This window comes from Lampetra planeri, chromosome 30 (genome assembly GCF_965212315.1).
Source record: "Lampetra planeri chromosome 30, kcLamPlan1.2.h2, whole genome shotgun sequence".
NCBI lineage: Eukaryota > Metazoa > Chordata > Hyperoartia > Petromyzontiformes > Petromyzontidae > Lampetra > Lampetra planeri.
This window is the reverse complement of record NC_136136.1, coordinates 11,290,543-11,304,940: the sequence shown is the minus strand read 5'-3', so window position 1 is coordinate 11,304,940 and position 14,398 is coordinate 11,290,543. Positions and strand designations below refer to the sequence as shown.

Here is a 14,398-nt window from a genome sequence, read left to right as displayed (position 1 = left end):
CATTATTTGTCGCATTACAGCCACAGCAATGTTTTATTTATAGAGCTGGAACTTATCCACATAATTGTATAGCATGGCTCTACTACAGACCGATTTCACGGTTGACTTTGGTAATGTAAGCGATGATAAAATTGTGATTGTGACCATGACTTCCTTCGCCCTGCGTGCCCCCCCCCCACCAGCAACTGCATTGGGCAGCACTTTGCCATGAACGAGCTGCGCGTGACGCTCGCCCTGATTCTCTCGCGGTTCCGCGTGCTGCCGGGCCCCGTGGAGGCGCAGCCCGTGCCACGCATGGTCAACCGCTCCACCACGGGCTTCCAGCTGCAGCTCGAGAGAATCCCGCCACTCGCCGAGTAGCAGCGGCGCGCTCCGTCCCCATCTCACATCACACCGAGCGCAGAGCCCTCTCCATGCTTCTCACTCTCACATTCACTCTGTTCCCATCACACACACTCACTGTGGAACTCTCTCCCCATGTCACACACTCACTATGCAACTCCCTGTCATACACTCGGGTGAGACTGATGATGGTGAGATGTCTTTTTCTATAGTTCACACACGTGCCCTGCTTGTGCAACACTCTAGGTTCTAGTAACTGATGGTATTAGATAACTCGTGTTGTGTGGTATGACAGCTTTGGAAAGCCTTGATCCAACAGTGGATAGATATATCTTGCTTGATTAGTAATGTGTCTCTATAGTCCTGCATGAATAAAATAATTAAAAATAAACCATGCTCTCAAACTGTAATCGTATTTTATTATGCCGAATATCGAACTTCATAACAAATACATTTTAAAGACAAACAAAATACAATAAGGGTTACATTTTAAAATACCCTCGGACAAAGCACCTTGAAAGCGTGTGATAACAGTAGGTGTCAAACACTGCATGTGCACGTTTGTTATGCTGTATCCTGTCTGTCTGGATAACAGCAGCACATCACCATTGTGTGGCTAAAGTCATGCTTTTGCATCATATGCTACAGGAGTATTTTTTTTTGTTACACCTGCTTGCGAGTCCAGACCTCTCTCTCTCTCGACAGAGATAGAGAGAGAGAGAGTTGCTCGCAAACCAGGATATCAAAACTTAGCTGTGACCTAACGAGGCCAACATCTGAGAAGTGTTTGAGTGGCTCAGGCGGATAATGGGACTTTGCCGAGTGATCCAGACTTGGGACTTGTGAGACTGGATTCCAAGAAGTCACTCGCGATAAAACCATGAGCCGGCAAGGAGCTCAGCATTGTCAACAAACAAAATAAGTATTGAGATTGATTTTGGGCTTAAATCATTATTGTGCAGCTACTAGAGCTAGTTTCATATTATAACCCAAACTATCCTCACCATCTCTCTTCCTCTGCAAAGTCAAACTCCAGAAATTCAGATTGAAAGCCAAGGAATTGTTACAAATAAATGGTCGAGCCAATAAGGAATGCACTTTGCATGTTTAATGTTCATTTGGAAAACATCGGATAAATTATAGAAACAGACTGTTGTGATGTCATTACACAATTCAGCTTTACAAAAAATGCATAACCATGTTTGCTTCTTGTAGCAGTGAGATAATTATTTCTTTAATTAAATAATGATCACACCAAGGAGAAAGGTCTACACAACAATAGAGATGTAAATAACGGGTTTACAAGTTTATGGGGTGAGAATAAAACCTGGAACATTATTGAATGAATAAGGCAGCTATTCTAATGGTGATCCTTAGAAAGTCACTTAGAATGAGATAAACAGCAACCTGACCTTCTGAAGCACAGCTTCAAGGAAACGTTACTTTCAAGCATCGTCCCCGTGTGCATAGGGTTTACGTTCACACTCAAAAGAATGTCGCCAAACTCTGTTTGAACGAACGATGAGGTTTCAACTGTTGTGAACAGTTCATCACGACGCCATGCTAACAGATTTACTAATTTCAGGTGAAAATATTTAGATATTCCATTTCCGAAAGTTGTTCACACCCTGCCTACAGGATCTGTTGACAGAATACAAGAGACGATCATTTATGCCCTCTTACTGAAGACAAAACTTGTTGGCAACATTAAGATGTGTCAAAGATCTAACATTGTTGTATTCCGTGGCTCACAGCAGTGGTCAAGTCTCTTCACTGAGACAATGTGGCGCCACAGTGGTGACATGTTAACTACCTTGCCTGGTATACAGGAGGTTGTGGGTTCGATCCCAACACTGCCGCCTGTATATTTGGAGTTTGCATGTTCTCCCAGTAGTCGTGTGGATTTTTCTCCGGGTCCTCTGGTTTTTCCCTCCATATTTAAAAACAAGTTTAGAATATTTGGCTGCGATACATTTATACGTGATAAGCCACTTCAGCTTTCATTTGTGGCCAGATCACTTCTGAAAAAATAGATAAGTGGGCTTTACCTGGTAAAATAAAAGTTTACTTAGTATTTATTTACGCCTGTTTACCCAGGAAAGTTTCACCGAGTTTCAATTCTTTTTCAGGAGCGTCCTAAAAAGTTGTGTAATCCCCATTGAATAATCTTAATATAATCTTTCAGAATTGGGATGTTTGGCCAATACCAGTTTATTTTAGGACAGGAGAAAACCGAAGAACTCAGAGAAAAAAATCAGAACAGGCGGAGAGAGAACATACAAACTCTACGCAGAAAGGCACCCGAGTTGGGAAGCAAACCCAAGCACTGTGCTACCCCTGCTGCAGTTGGCCGTTCAGTTCCTCCAGTGACCTGTCGATTTCCGAGAGCAAAGTGACAGCTGTATCGTGGATGTCAGAGATCACAGCACTCACAAGCTGTTTATCTGCAAGTGTCGGCACACATTAAATACAAAATATTCAAATACAAAATAGTATTCCCACTTAAATGACTACCTATTTTCTAAATTATCATCACCAGCCATAATCAGTCCACTGTTGGATGAAGGCATCTCCATATCCTTCAAAAATAGTACTGAAATCTGACATGCTCTCACCTGGTTAAATGAACGGTGCGGACATGAACTGACCCAAGAACTGTTACCGAGTGCTGTCATCCTGCCCAGCACGAGGAGGCTTTGCTGTGTGTGTCTGTGTACTCCATTCAGTAAACAAAACACAACTAAGACGGGCAAGCGCAGTGGATTAGGGCCTAACTTTACAATGCTCTATATGCTGTGAAAAACAATGGTTCAATTCTCTACAGCCATTCATCAGCAGCAATACTTGATCATTCGTATAACACTGAAATAGACTGTATCTTAATGTTGACCAACTACAACGGAGTGATCTTTTGAAATAATACAACAAACGCAGGCCACACTTAATCACAGTCATAACTCTAAATAATGTAAATATAAAAGAAATCGACTTTGTTAAATGTGATTCAATAATATTTTGCAGTGTATAACAAATGTCTACAATAGTAAATTAATTCATGACTTCACAATTTATAGAATCTTCTTCTTTCGTATGGACGAATAATTTATGTAAGCCAACATAAAAGATATTCTGATAGCCTCTAAAAGAAATGTGTGCAGGATAGGAGAAAATGTAAAAACACACATTGCCCAGCTCAATATTTTAAAATATATCGTCTGGGAAACACTTGCAATGTCTTACAATTGACTTTGGAAAAACAGGGAGGGAATCGCACACGCGATGAACCCTGCACACTCGGCTAGTTTATTTGAGGGATGCAGGGCGAGCTAAATTTTGCAAAACCATCGTTGACGTCTCTGACTTTTTGCACTTATTCTTTCCATAACCACTCCCCCCTCGTTCCAATGCAACAAAAAATACGTCTCTGCACAAGGGTCCTCAATTAGTCGAAATTTGTATACCAGCTTCACTTTACCAGCATCGTGTGAACTACATTAAAGGGAAGCATTTTAATTTATAGTGGTATTAAAATACCCAAGCTGATCATTCATCACAAGTGGTACTCTTTAAAAAATAAAAATTCCACGCAATAACGGAGCGTGGTGCATGCTCACGGAAAGCTTCAGTGACGTCACCATTTGCCTTGACCACGCCGCCCTCCACGGCCACCCCCACCCCAGTCCCCACGGCCACCACTGTAGCCACCGCCTTGCCACCCACCCTGGCCCCCACCCTGGCCCCCCCGGCCGCCCCCCTGCCAACCGCCGCCGCCTCCTCGACCACGGCCTCCGCGTGGGTCGTTCTGCCGTTTCTGCCAGAAGGGCATGTCGGCAGCGGGAGGGCCCATCTCCCGGGGACGGCCCCCCCTGTCGGGGACCTGTCCCATGAGCACCTGCACAGCACATGGGTCACACACACACACGAACAGATTAGCACCAACATCCAGTAAAATGCTGATTTATACCCTCTCAGTTTACGTAATTTTGCTGTAACGTACTCAAGTTATTGATACCAAATTCCGTTGAACGTTCTGTGTACCCCGCCATAACGTACTCGACACTTTCAAACTTAGTAATGAAGCCCCACGTTTTTTTACGTGTAATGGTGCCAGATGAGCCCAAGCATTAGCATCCCTGACTGGCTAGTCTTTCCTGTGTCCTCGATTCATATTTTCTTTCCCACATACAGTGGGTCCCCGATATACGTTGTCTCGATATAAGTTGTTGCGCACTCACAATGCCGACTTTTTTAGGAACACAACGTAAAATGTCGACGAATTTATGTCGTTTTTGAGTCGAAAACATTTGTGCATGAGTACGTAGCGGTTAGCGTGCTGTGTTACGAGCCCGGCGCGCCGACTTTGATTGCCGCTCACGGCCAATACCAGTGACGATTATAGTTTTAAATGATCATTTTCGACTTGGCTGAAGTCGGCTCTGGGAGGGGGGGGATGTAGAAGTACTGTACAACTTGCGCCAAGCGCCGCCATCTATTAAGTCTCATCGTGTTCTCTCGCGCGTGTACCGAGTGCTATTTGTAAAAATCATAGGTTAAGACATTTTTTTTAATGCTGTATAAGATGTGCTTTTTTATACTAAAATGGCTTTCTGTTTGAGTCATTGCTTAAAATTTTAACAAATACGTTTTATATTAATGAAGGAAAACTTTTAAAGTGTACAGGGCTGCATCTAAATGCTCATAAAAATGGTTTCAAATTAAGTGTTTGATCAGCATCAATGCTGTTTAATGGTTCTTGACCTCAGAATTGGTTATAAATGTATACATTGTGTTGTACAGTATAGTACATGGTTTTCTGTACATAAGGTAAGTATTGTGGTTGCTTGGTATGAAACACAACATTTCCCTGAGTTACGGTCCCTTATCCCTACCTAATTCCATTGTTGGGGAGATATTGCCTCGCTTTGCCTCGCAAAGGCAATGTTTATGCTATACTCTTTGGTTCTTTCGGTAAAGTCACGTAGTTAGAAATAAAAGTAAATTAAACAAATCACGACGTTTCGATCGCAACACAAGCGGTCGTTTGTGTTGCGATCGAAACGTTGTGATTTGATTTATTTTATTTCTACCTATGTGACTTTACCGAAAGAACCAAAGAGGATGGATTCCTGCAGTCACGAAAGCTTCAAATCAAAATGTTTATGTTCTTACGGTCGCTATCCCCTCCCCATTTCCATATATTCCTATGGGGGAAAAGTCCCCATTATAAATTGTTTCGTTAAAAGTCACAACTCTCCGGAACCCCAACCCCTATGTATATCGGAGATCTCTTGTACTGTATTATGGCGACTGTTTTTATACAAGTGTAAAACTATTTTTATATAATAAACTAATACAAATAGTATAATAGACAAGGTGATATATCTTAAAATATCAATAATATACTTACTTTTCACACCGGTGAATGTACAGCAGAGATACGCAATGAGTTAATCAGTGTCCTTTTTAGGTTCTATACCAGGTTACGATCCACAACCCATCTCTTTGCTTTGATTTAAGTGCTTTCGATTGACGTTCTGGTTTTCAGGAACACATCCTGGGCGTAAAACGGACTATGCCTGTACCATGGAGAGATGCCTGAAATGAGTGACTCCACCAAGCAGCTGTTCGAACCTGCACCAGTCATCACCCAGTACTCTTTTTACGTCGAAGCCCAGGCTAGGGTCATATGTCAATTGTGCATTGTGGTTCGTATGGCTTGAACTGAATGCTAGATTGCTGGGATCATGAAGCTGTGTGCAAAATCCTATGCCACTCCATGCAGAATTCAACAGTTCCATGGATTTTGGGAGTAGTCGTGAACCGTGCGAAATCTGCGAAGTACAGGAATTTGCAGATGATTGGAGTGTGGATATTTGGAATGTTACTGTATATTCTTTGGTTCTTTTGGTAAAGTCACGTAAGTGAAATTTTTAAATAAAAATAAATTAAATCGCGACGTTTCGATTGCAACACAAGCAATCATCAGCAGGTGTGACAACCACAGCAAGGAATGTTTTACTGAAGTGGGATAGATGCCAAGGTTAGGGCAGTTAAATAAGTCAGAGAGGGGAGGGTGGGGGGGAAGGGAGGGGGCGAATGGGGAGAGGAGGGCGAGCGCTGCAGGGACGCCGAGAGCAAAGAAGCAACATGAATGCTGCCAAGATAGATGATGGCGCCAAAAGCAAAATAGACACACTGCTAAACGCCGAGGATGCAATTACCTCGGTAAAATAGACTATTACCCGGTAAATAAGATGGAACTATGAACAGTTAAATTTTACTTAGTTAATAACATCTTTACAATGATTGCTCAATTTCTATCCATCATCTCGGTTGAAGTTATGTCTATGTTTATATATCTGAATGGCTTCATGAACAAATCTTTGATGGTAGTCAGACGGCTTGCAGAGCACCTTGGTCTCGGAGAAAACAATATCATGAGAGCCCCCAGCGTGATAGCAATGATCAGCAACGGCGGAGGAATTAGTTCTGCCGTGTTTCAGATCTGACTTATGCTCGCGGATACGGTCAGAGACATGACGTTTCGTTTCCCCAATGTAACAATCACCACAGATGCAACTTAGTTTGTAGACTCTAGGGTATTGCAAGTCAGGAATGACATCCTTCACAGATGGGATTAGATCACGGATTTTGTGTACTGTACTGAATCGGATCTGAATCTTGTGTTTGTTTACGATTTTGGCAATCTTTTTGGTAATGCCTGCTATGTATGGTGACGTGATGGTTTTGATCGGCGTCTCAGGGGGTTGTTTCTCCATGGTTGGAGAAACAGCTTTGCGGATAGTACGGTCCGAGTTATCCATTCATCTAGAGGGCCTGGTGTACATATTCCAATTCACTGGTTAGGTGGTGTTGGTCAGAAATGCAGTGGGCCCTATGGTGCAGGGTTTTGATGAGGGAAATCTTCTATGCCGGATGGTGGTGGGATTCAGGTTTCAGATAGGAATCTGTGTGGGTGGCTTTCCTGTAGACAGAATATCCCAAAGAGCCATCAGGCTTCTTCTCAAACAAAACATCCAGGGAATGGTAGCTTACCATCCTTCTCCACTTCCATGGTGAATTTGATGGATGGGTGTATGGAATTGATGTGGTTGAGGAATTGGTTCAATGCTGACAGGCCATGTGGCCAAATGACGAAAGTGTCATCCACATATCTCTTCCACAAGGAAGGACGTAGGGTGGATGTCTGGATGGCATCGGTTTCAAATTTCTCCATGAAAACATTCGCTATCACTGGAGATAAGGGGGAACCTATGGTTGTACCTTCATTTTGTTTGTAGAAAGTACCATTCCAGGTGAAGTAAGTGTTGGTAAGGCAGTGCCTAACCAGAGTAGGAGAGACCAAGGTGCTCTGCAAGCGGTCTGGCTACCATCAAAGATTTGTTCATGAAGCCATCCAGATATATAAACAGACAGAACTTCAACCGAGATGATAGATAGAAATTGAGCAATCATTGGAAAGATGTTATTAACCAAGTAAAATTTAACTGTTCATAGTTGTTCCATCTTATTTACCGGGTACTAGTCTATCTTACCGAGTTAATTGCATCCTCAGCGTTTAGCAGTGCGGCTATTTTGCTTTGGGCACCATCATCTATCTTGGCAGCAATCATGTTGCTTCTTTGCTCTCAGCGTCCCTGCAGCGCTCGCCCTCCTCTCCCCATTCGTCCCCTCCCTTTCCCCCCCACCCTCCCCTCTCTGACTTATTTAACTGCCCTAACCTTGGCATCTCTCCCACTTCAGTAAAAATGTTCTTGCTGTGGTTGTCACACCTGCTGATGATTGCTTGTGTTGCAATCGAAACGACGTGATTAAATGTATTTATTTATATTTTATTTTATTACCTACGGGACTTTACCGAAAGAACCAAAGAATATGGATCCTTGCAGTCACGAAAACTTCAAATCTAGAATGTTACTGTATATTATGAGACGAGTATAAAAGCTCGGTCTGATTTGCAGTTTACTGCTACTCTAAGTTATTAAACAGGCTGCCCGTCTACTCCAACATGTCCTTCCCATTTAGATTTTATAACTATATAAGGAAATCTTGACTTAAAGCTTTCGTGACTGCAGGAATTCATAAATGTAAGATCGGAGAGCTGATATACCTCCACGTCAACAAAGCTGTGGAGGTGGCCATTGTAATCTTACATTAACAGATTGACATGCTAATCTCTCATAATACAATGGCCACCTCCACAGCTTCATAGTCTGGAGGTATATCAGCTCTCCGATCTTACATTTACACCCAAATTCCATCTCTCACCCAGCCCACTTACCCTTGGGCTACACCCATCCCAAACCTATATAACATCCTGCTTCAGCAGCTCTCCCACTATATTTTCCACCTGATGACGATTGCTTGTGTTGCGATCGAAACGTCGTGATATTTGTATTTTTTTTATTTTTCTATCTACGTGGCTTTACCGAAAGACCCAAATAATATATATAAAGTAATAGAATACAATATTTTTTTTATTGCCATTCATATTTGTATTATTTAAAGTTATTACTTTGTTAACAAGTAATGAACTTGCAAAGAATTGCAAAACCAAAAATATTTACAGAAGTGCAGCTACTGCCAATGGTCATTAAAATCAGCCATGGTCAATCCACTGCTGGATGAAGGCCTCAAAGCCGCCGCCTCTCACCATCCTGCGATGTAACAATCCTCCCACAACACACAAACCGCTCTCATCGCTCTATCACCTCGGTGGACCTTCTTTCGGACGCACTACAGTCTTTGACTGCCACTCAGCAATATTCTTGACCATCTTCCCATCATCCCTACAAGTGACTTATTCTGTCCAAGCCCAGTTCTTAATGGTTCAGATGATGTCATTAACCTGATGCGTGTTTTCTCTAATGCGTGTGCCCTTCAGTCTGCACATGCTTTGAATTACAATGAGAGGCAGAAAGAGGAACTGGTGATAACTGGGAAACTATTCAAGAGAACCTCCAAATTGATGCCTTATCAAATTTGGAGGTTTGGAAGTGAACAACAAGTTGAAACGGCAAGGGGTGTGCTGACAGCACCTTGTTGACGGAGCAGGCCGTGTGCGCGCGCACTTCGCCGCCCGTCGTCTTCACGATGCGGGACAGGTCGGCGCGCGCCGCCAGCACGTGGGCCAGCGACACGGACGGCCGTGGGGACAGGGCGGTGCGCTTGGGCACGTACGCACGTGCCACCGAGTCCACGTGCATCTGTTTACGCGCCAGACAGACGGACAGAGGCGGTGGTTGTTGGATCGTGATCTGCGATGCCTGGGTCAGGGCACCGAGCCACCACTTCTGATCTGCTGGGTGTGCATGCTGGGTAGCCACCCTTGTTCAAGTTGTTTCTCACAACTAGTGTGCTCAGGGTTGGCACCAGATAGGAAAGTGTGAATATGGGTCTCCCATCAGAGATAAAATAAGGCACTCAAGTGTTCTGTTGGTCAACTGCATGGCTGTTTCACTGTCCACAGAGAAAGGACTGCAGGTGTGCCATTAGCACCATGTGTTTGCAATGTAATTGGGAATGGAAAAGAAAACTTTAACTTCAGCCACTTTGTTGTTAAAGCTGCACAAGCAGCAGCTGGAAAAGCACATTGTGCGGTGTCGACAGAGTGGTAATTAAAGGCCATTTCTCAGGAGTGTTTATCGTTGAGGTCAGCGCAAGAGATATCAGTAGAGGAGCATGAGTGATGGTAATAGTGCAACTCATGTTCGTTCATTCTTTCCATACCTGAGCCTTTTCAGACCAGCCGAAGGACTGCACTGTGACGTCAAGACGCTTCAGCAACATCTTCCTCCGCAGTTCATACTCGCTGAGCATCACTTGATTAATGTTTTCCAGCCTTTCCTAAAAACAACACGCACATACAGAAAAAAAGCCTGCACTATTAGCCCCGACAGTAGTTGGCACACAGGTATTAAACGTACACTACTAGTATTGTAGAAGTGCACTAACCACCATGCAACCACATGACGCTGCCACACAACACAACCTACCATAGTATGATACACCACCACACACTACATCACATTACCACCATACCACCACAACATCAACACACCAACTGCACACCATCTCACACCACCACCAAATCCCCAAACAACCAAACCACCTAACACTACACAACATCACAATAGCCACACCACAACCTCCATACAGCCACTCCTCTCTACCACAATCCTACACTACAACCAAGTAATCACTACTACACCACCACAGGAAGTTGTGTGAGTGGTGTGAGGGTGTTAAAGGTATGGTGTGAGTGGTGTGTGCTTTGGTGAGTGGATGTTTGGTGTGTATGTGCGATGAGTATGTGTGTGGTGTTTGTGATGTGTGCATGGTGATTGGTGGTGGAACAATGTGAGTGATAAGTGTGTGTCAAGTGAGTGAGCATTAACTGGTTGAGTGGTGTCGTGTGTGACCGGTGTGAGTAGTGTGTGGTCAGAGTGGTGTGGTTGATGTGTGAATGTGTGTGGTTAGCAATGTGAATGGTGTGTGGTTATCAATGTGAATGGTGTGTGTGGTTATCAATGTGAATGGTGTGTGTGATTATCAATGTGAATGGTGTGTGTGTGTGTGGTGCGAGTGTGGTGTGGTGTAGCTCGTGCCCACTGTGGGGGTGACAGCTCGGCCTGCAGGAGAGGCTTCTCCACCGTGGCCCCCGGGAGTTTGCCCAGCACCTGCACGACCTGCATGCCAGTGACAGCATGGGGAATCGCGCACCAACAACCACAATCAGCTTCATACAAGAGTGCATAACGACTGGTCTTATAAGAACTGGTCCCATGATGTTGCATAGATTCAAGATTTGTCTGTTAATATCAATTGTTGAGCTCACAATACATGCATAAAATAGTTATAATGATAAGTGAAAAATTATAGTGCATGCAGTTTACGTATAGTCGCTAACACAAAGCCAGGGGTGCTGTCCACAAAGAAGATACCCATGAAGGTGGCTCATTTGTTCAGATTCATCGTTTTGTTTCATACATGTAATAGTGATGGGTTCACATGACAACTGGAAAAAAAAAATAGACTCTTGAATTGGATGACTTAGTCACGTCAAGTCAGCTGACATAGGATTTAACGCCTTCCTGAAATGCTATAAATGTTCTTCATTTTTGTCTTATGAGCACTTAAGTAGATAAAAAACAGTCACCCATTCTGGGTGCCTGTACAGACACGAAAACTGAGTTCTTTGTGGACCAACCAAGAGGCAAAATAATCGGTCTTCTCAACCATTAAAGGACTAAATACAAAAAAACTAACCTACACACTCTTCAGCTCTTAAAGACAAATCATTGCTTTGCTCCGTCTTATCAATTCAAGAAATTAACAAATTTCGCCCTACAAATGTATACGTACCAACTTATGCTAAGAGCCAGACTGCGGTAATTGTATTTGGAAAATCTCGTCGCTACACAGGAGATTCCTCTTTCATACTGAATCCAACACCTCAGCAGTGCCACTTCTGTGTCCACACAGCCATGAACCATTGAGCCAAGTGTCTTGATGCTCATTGCCATGAGCATCAAGACACTTGGACATAAGAGAGTGCATATTTGGCGAAGACTTAGAATGTTTGTGCTTCTTAAACCAGGATCCCTAAATTATAATCAGCCATGATGATCTTGGCGGTTATTAGATCATAATTGACCACACTGGATGGTTGGTGGCTTCAAAAGTAATTTAAAGTTGCAAAGCTAAATATAAGATGTCTATGGTAATTCAAATACAGTATATGCACCTCCACAACAAACAATACATATGTAGAAGTAGACTTCATGGCAGCGCAAAGTTATGCCCACATGACATGACTTCACCATGCTGGTCATTGCGGATCGGTGAAGTCGGGGGAGCATAGACAGGGGAGCATAGATGCACAGCACAACAATGGATATTTCTAGAATTGCTCTCTGCTTGCCCACCTATTGCAAATGATTTCATTCATTTATTGCAGACCTCGCGGGTGGTCTGCAGAAACCGTAACCCATAATGCCGATGGTGCACAAGCTGTACGCTAGAGCATGCACCTTGTCCTGGATAGGGGTGAAGATGCACGCGGAATCGTCAGCCACCGGCTGCTCCCCCAGCCCCAGACAGCAGCAGATGGCTCCGAGCTCAGCGCTGAGCTCTCCCTGCGCTGGCGGTGCCTGCTGGGACACCTGCCTTGCCCTCAGTACGCGCGCTGCCTGCAGCTCCGTCGCGAGGAACACTGTGCACGGCAGTGAGGGACACGGTGACACACTACAAGGAGGGAGACATTGATGTGCTATGCCCGACTTCCATGCCTCTGCTAACTCCATGCCTGCCCACCAGTGTGGTCTCACACCATGCGCCTCACCCGTCTCACCTTCTCTACCTCCAGCCCCGACCCTTTCTTCACTGTTCACCCCTCTCCTTTGTATCTTCCTCCTCAACCATGCAGCTTATCTCTGCTGTATCCCCCATCTCACCCCTGTCCTAATCCCCACTCTTTGTTTATAACCAGAAGGACCTCTTTGTTTTACGCTTGCTCTCCATTTAATTATTATCCTTTAATGTGGTTATTTAATAGTTATCTTTCCTACTTCCTAGGCCAATATCTGCCTTCCCCATGTCCCCTACCTCCCACCCCTCTTGCCCATCACCTATAGCTCTCGCATCTCTCGCTGCATATTGTTGGATCTATGCCCTGTTTTCCGTTATTAATATTAAGAATAATTAAGAAAAAAAAACGATTTCTCTTTTTATTATATCTAAATATACCATTTAATTAAATAATGAAAACAACCCACTACAAACACACCAGGAATCTGTGAAACGGCCATTAAACTGGTAAGAAGTCGTGACAGAGAGGTCATAGACATCCAGATGGACAAAGATGTATGGACTAACCTCCCAAAGACATCTGGAGATGTACAGATAAGGTGCAGAGCAAACAACGGTTGAAACTCGCGTTTTCTTAACGTTTTCCTTACCGAAAAGTAGAAACTTAACATAGATAATTAACCAACAAACAATAATTTTGTATTAGTAATCCCCTTATATTCACCGCATACATATTATTTAGAAGTATATGTTTCCTATCTACACGACCTTCCGAAAAACTAAAGAGTACGAATTCCAGAAAGCTTAAGTGCATAGTACATTTAACCTCAGGACATTAAAAAAAAAAATAATAACTCAGAATAAAAACACCAATCTCTGCAGAACTAAACTTGGCGAAGCCCAAAATAATAATGTGAAGAGGATCATTACGAAATTCATTAAACATAGACGAATGATAACCACGATACTAAGACCGAAGGAACTCACAATATATAATTCAAGAATAAATGTAACACACAGGACCACATTAATGTATTACAAACATCTCCTCAGCCACCCTTGTCTTCCAGCGGGGTCTGGCCTCGGAATGACCCGCACGGGGCGGGCAAGAAGGGAGCAGAGAGGTCGCAAAGGGGGGGGGGGGTTCGTGCTGACATGGTTTGTTTTCTCTCGCAAGAAACGCGGAGAGACGAGAGGGTGCTCACGCTGGAGTTAAACACGGCCGCCTTTGTCTCCCCGCAGCACAAACAGATGGCCCATGAATACTTGGAGGGTTAGGAAGGTCGCGAGGAGGGGACGCGGGGATGTCTGCTTATTCTCGCTCTGTTTTAGTTTGTTTTTCTCTCGCAAAAGAGAGAAGAGGGTGATCACGTTTTGAGCACAAACAGCAAGATTTGCACACGCAAGCAAATAATATTCCACACCCCTCCTCCCAGAAGGGTTACACAGCTGTGTCTTCACTAAGAAATACACGGACGCAGATGTGTTCAACCCACAGAAAGATATATGACAGCCTTCAAACAACTCGGGAAGATTGAGTGGATTTTCCAAATATAAGCCGGGGAAAAATCCATTCAACTCAGATCGTCAGGGGCCCTGGCCCCCACCACAGATCGCCAGGGCTCTGAGCCCCATCTCGTCGCCAGGGCTTCGACTCCACCACAGATCGTCAAGAAGTTTTTCGTCATCCAGAATGACGAGGTTCGCGGGTTAGCGACGTGCCGCT

General features: G+C 43.9%; 2 protein-coding genes across 5 annotated transcripts in view; one reads left to right on the top strand and one right to left on the bottom strand.

Moving 5' to 3' along the window:
* Nucleotides 1-746, top strand: part of LOC144728969 (cytochrome P450 4B1-like) — a 49,952-nt gene extending 49,206 nt beyond the window's left edge. For both annotated transcript variants that reach the window (XM_078608770.1, XM_078608771.1), the window contains exon 12: nt 183-746. In XM_078608770.1, the coding sequence (XP_078464896.1) occupies nt 183-360 (178 nt within the window). In that variant the 3' untranslated portion in view covers nt 361-746. The remainder of the gene's footprint in view (nt 1-182) is intronic.
* LOC144728971 (protein FAM98A-like) overlaps nt 1-14,398 on the bottom strand; it is a 36,269-nt gene that overhangs the window by 15,243 nt on the left and 6,628 nt on the right. For 2 of the 3 annotated variants that reach the window (XR_013587592.1, XM_078608775.1), the window contains exons 4-8: nt 12,396-12,577; nt 10,971-11,051; nt 10,093-10,209; nt 9,402-9,569; nt 3,957-4,234 (exon numbers count right to left, since the gene is read on the bottom strand). Coding sequence is in view for 2 of the 3 variants with exons in the window: in XM_078608775.1 (XP_078464901.1) it covers nt 3,974-4,234; nt 9,402-9,569; nt 10,093-10,209; nt 10,971-11,051; nt 12,396-12,577 (809 nt within the window). In the remaining variant the exon portion in view is untranslated. Of the gene's footprint in view, nt 1-741; nt 4,235-9,401; nt 9,570-10,092; nt 10,210-10,970; nt 11,052-12,395; nt 12,578-14,398 lie in introns of those variants that run through there. The other variant, XM_078608774.1, reaches the window with a different exon arrangement.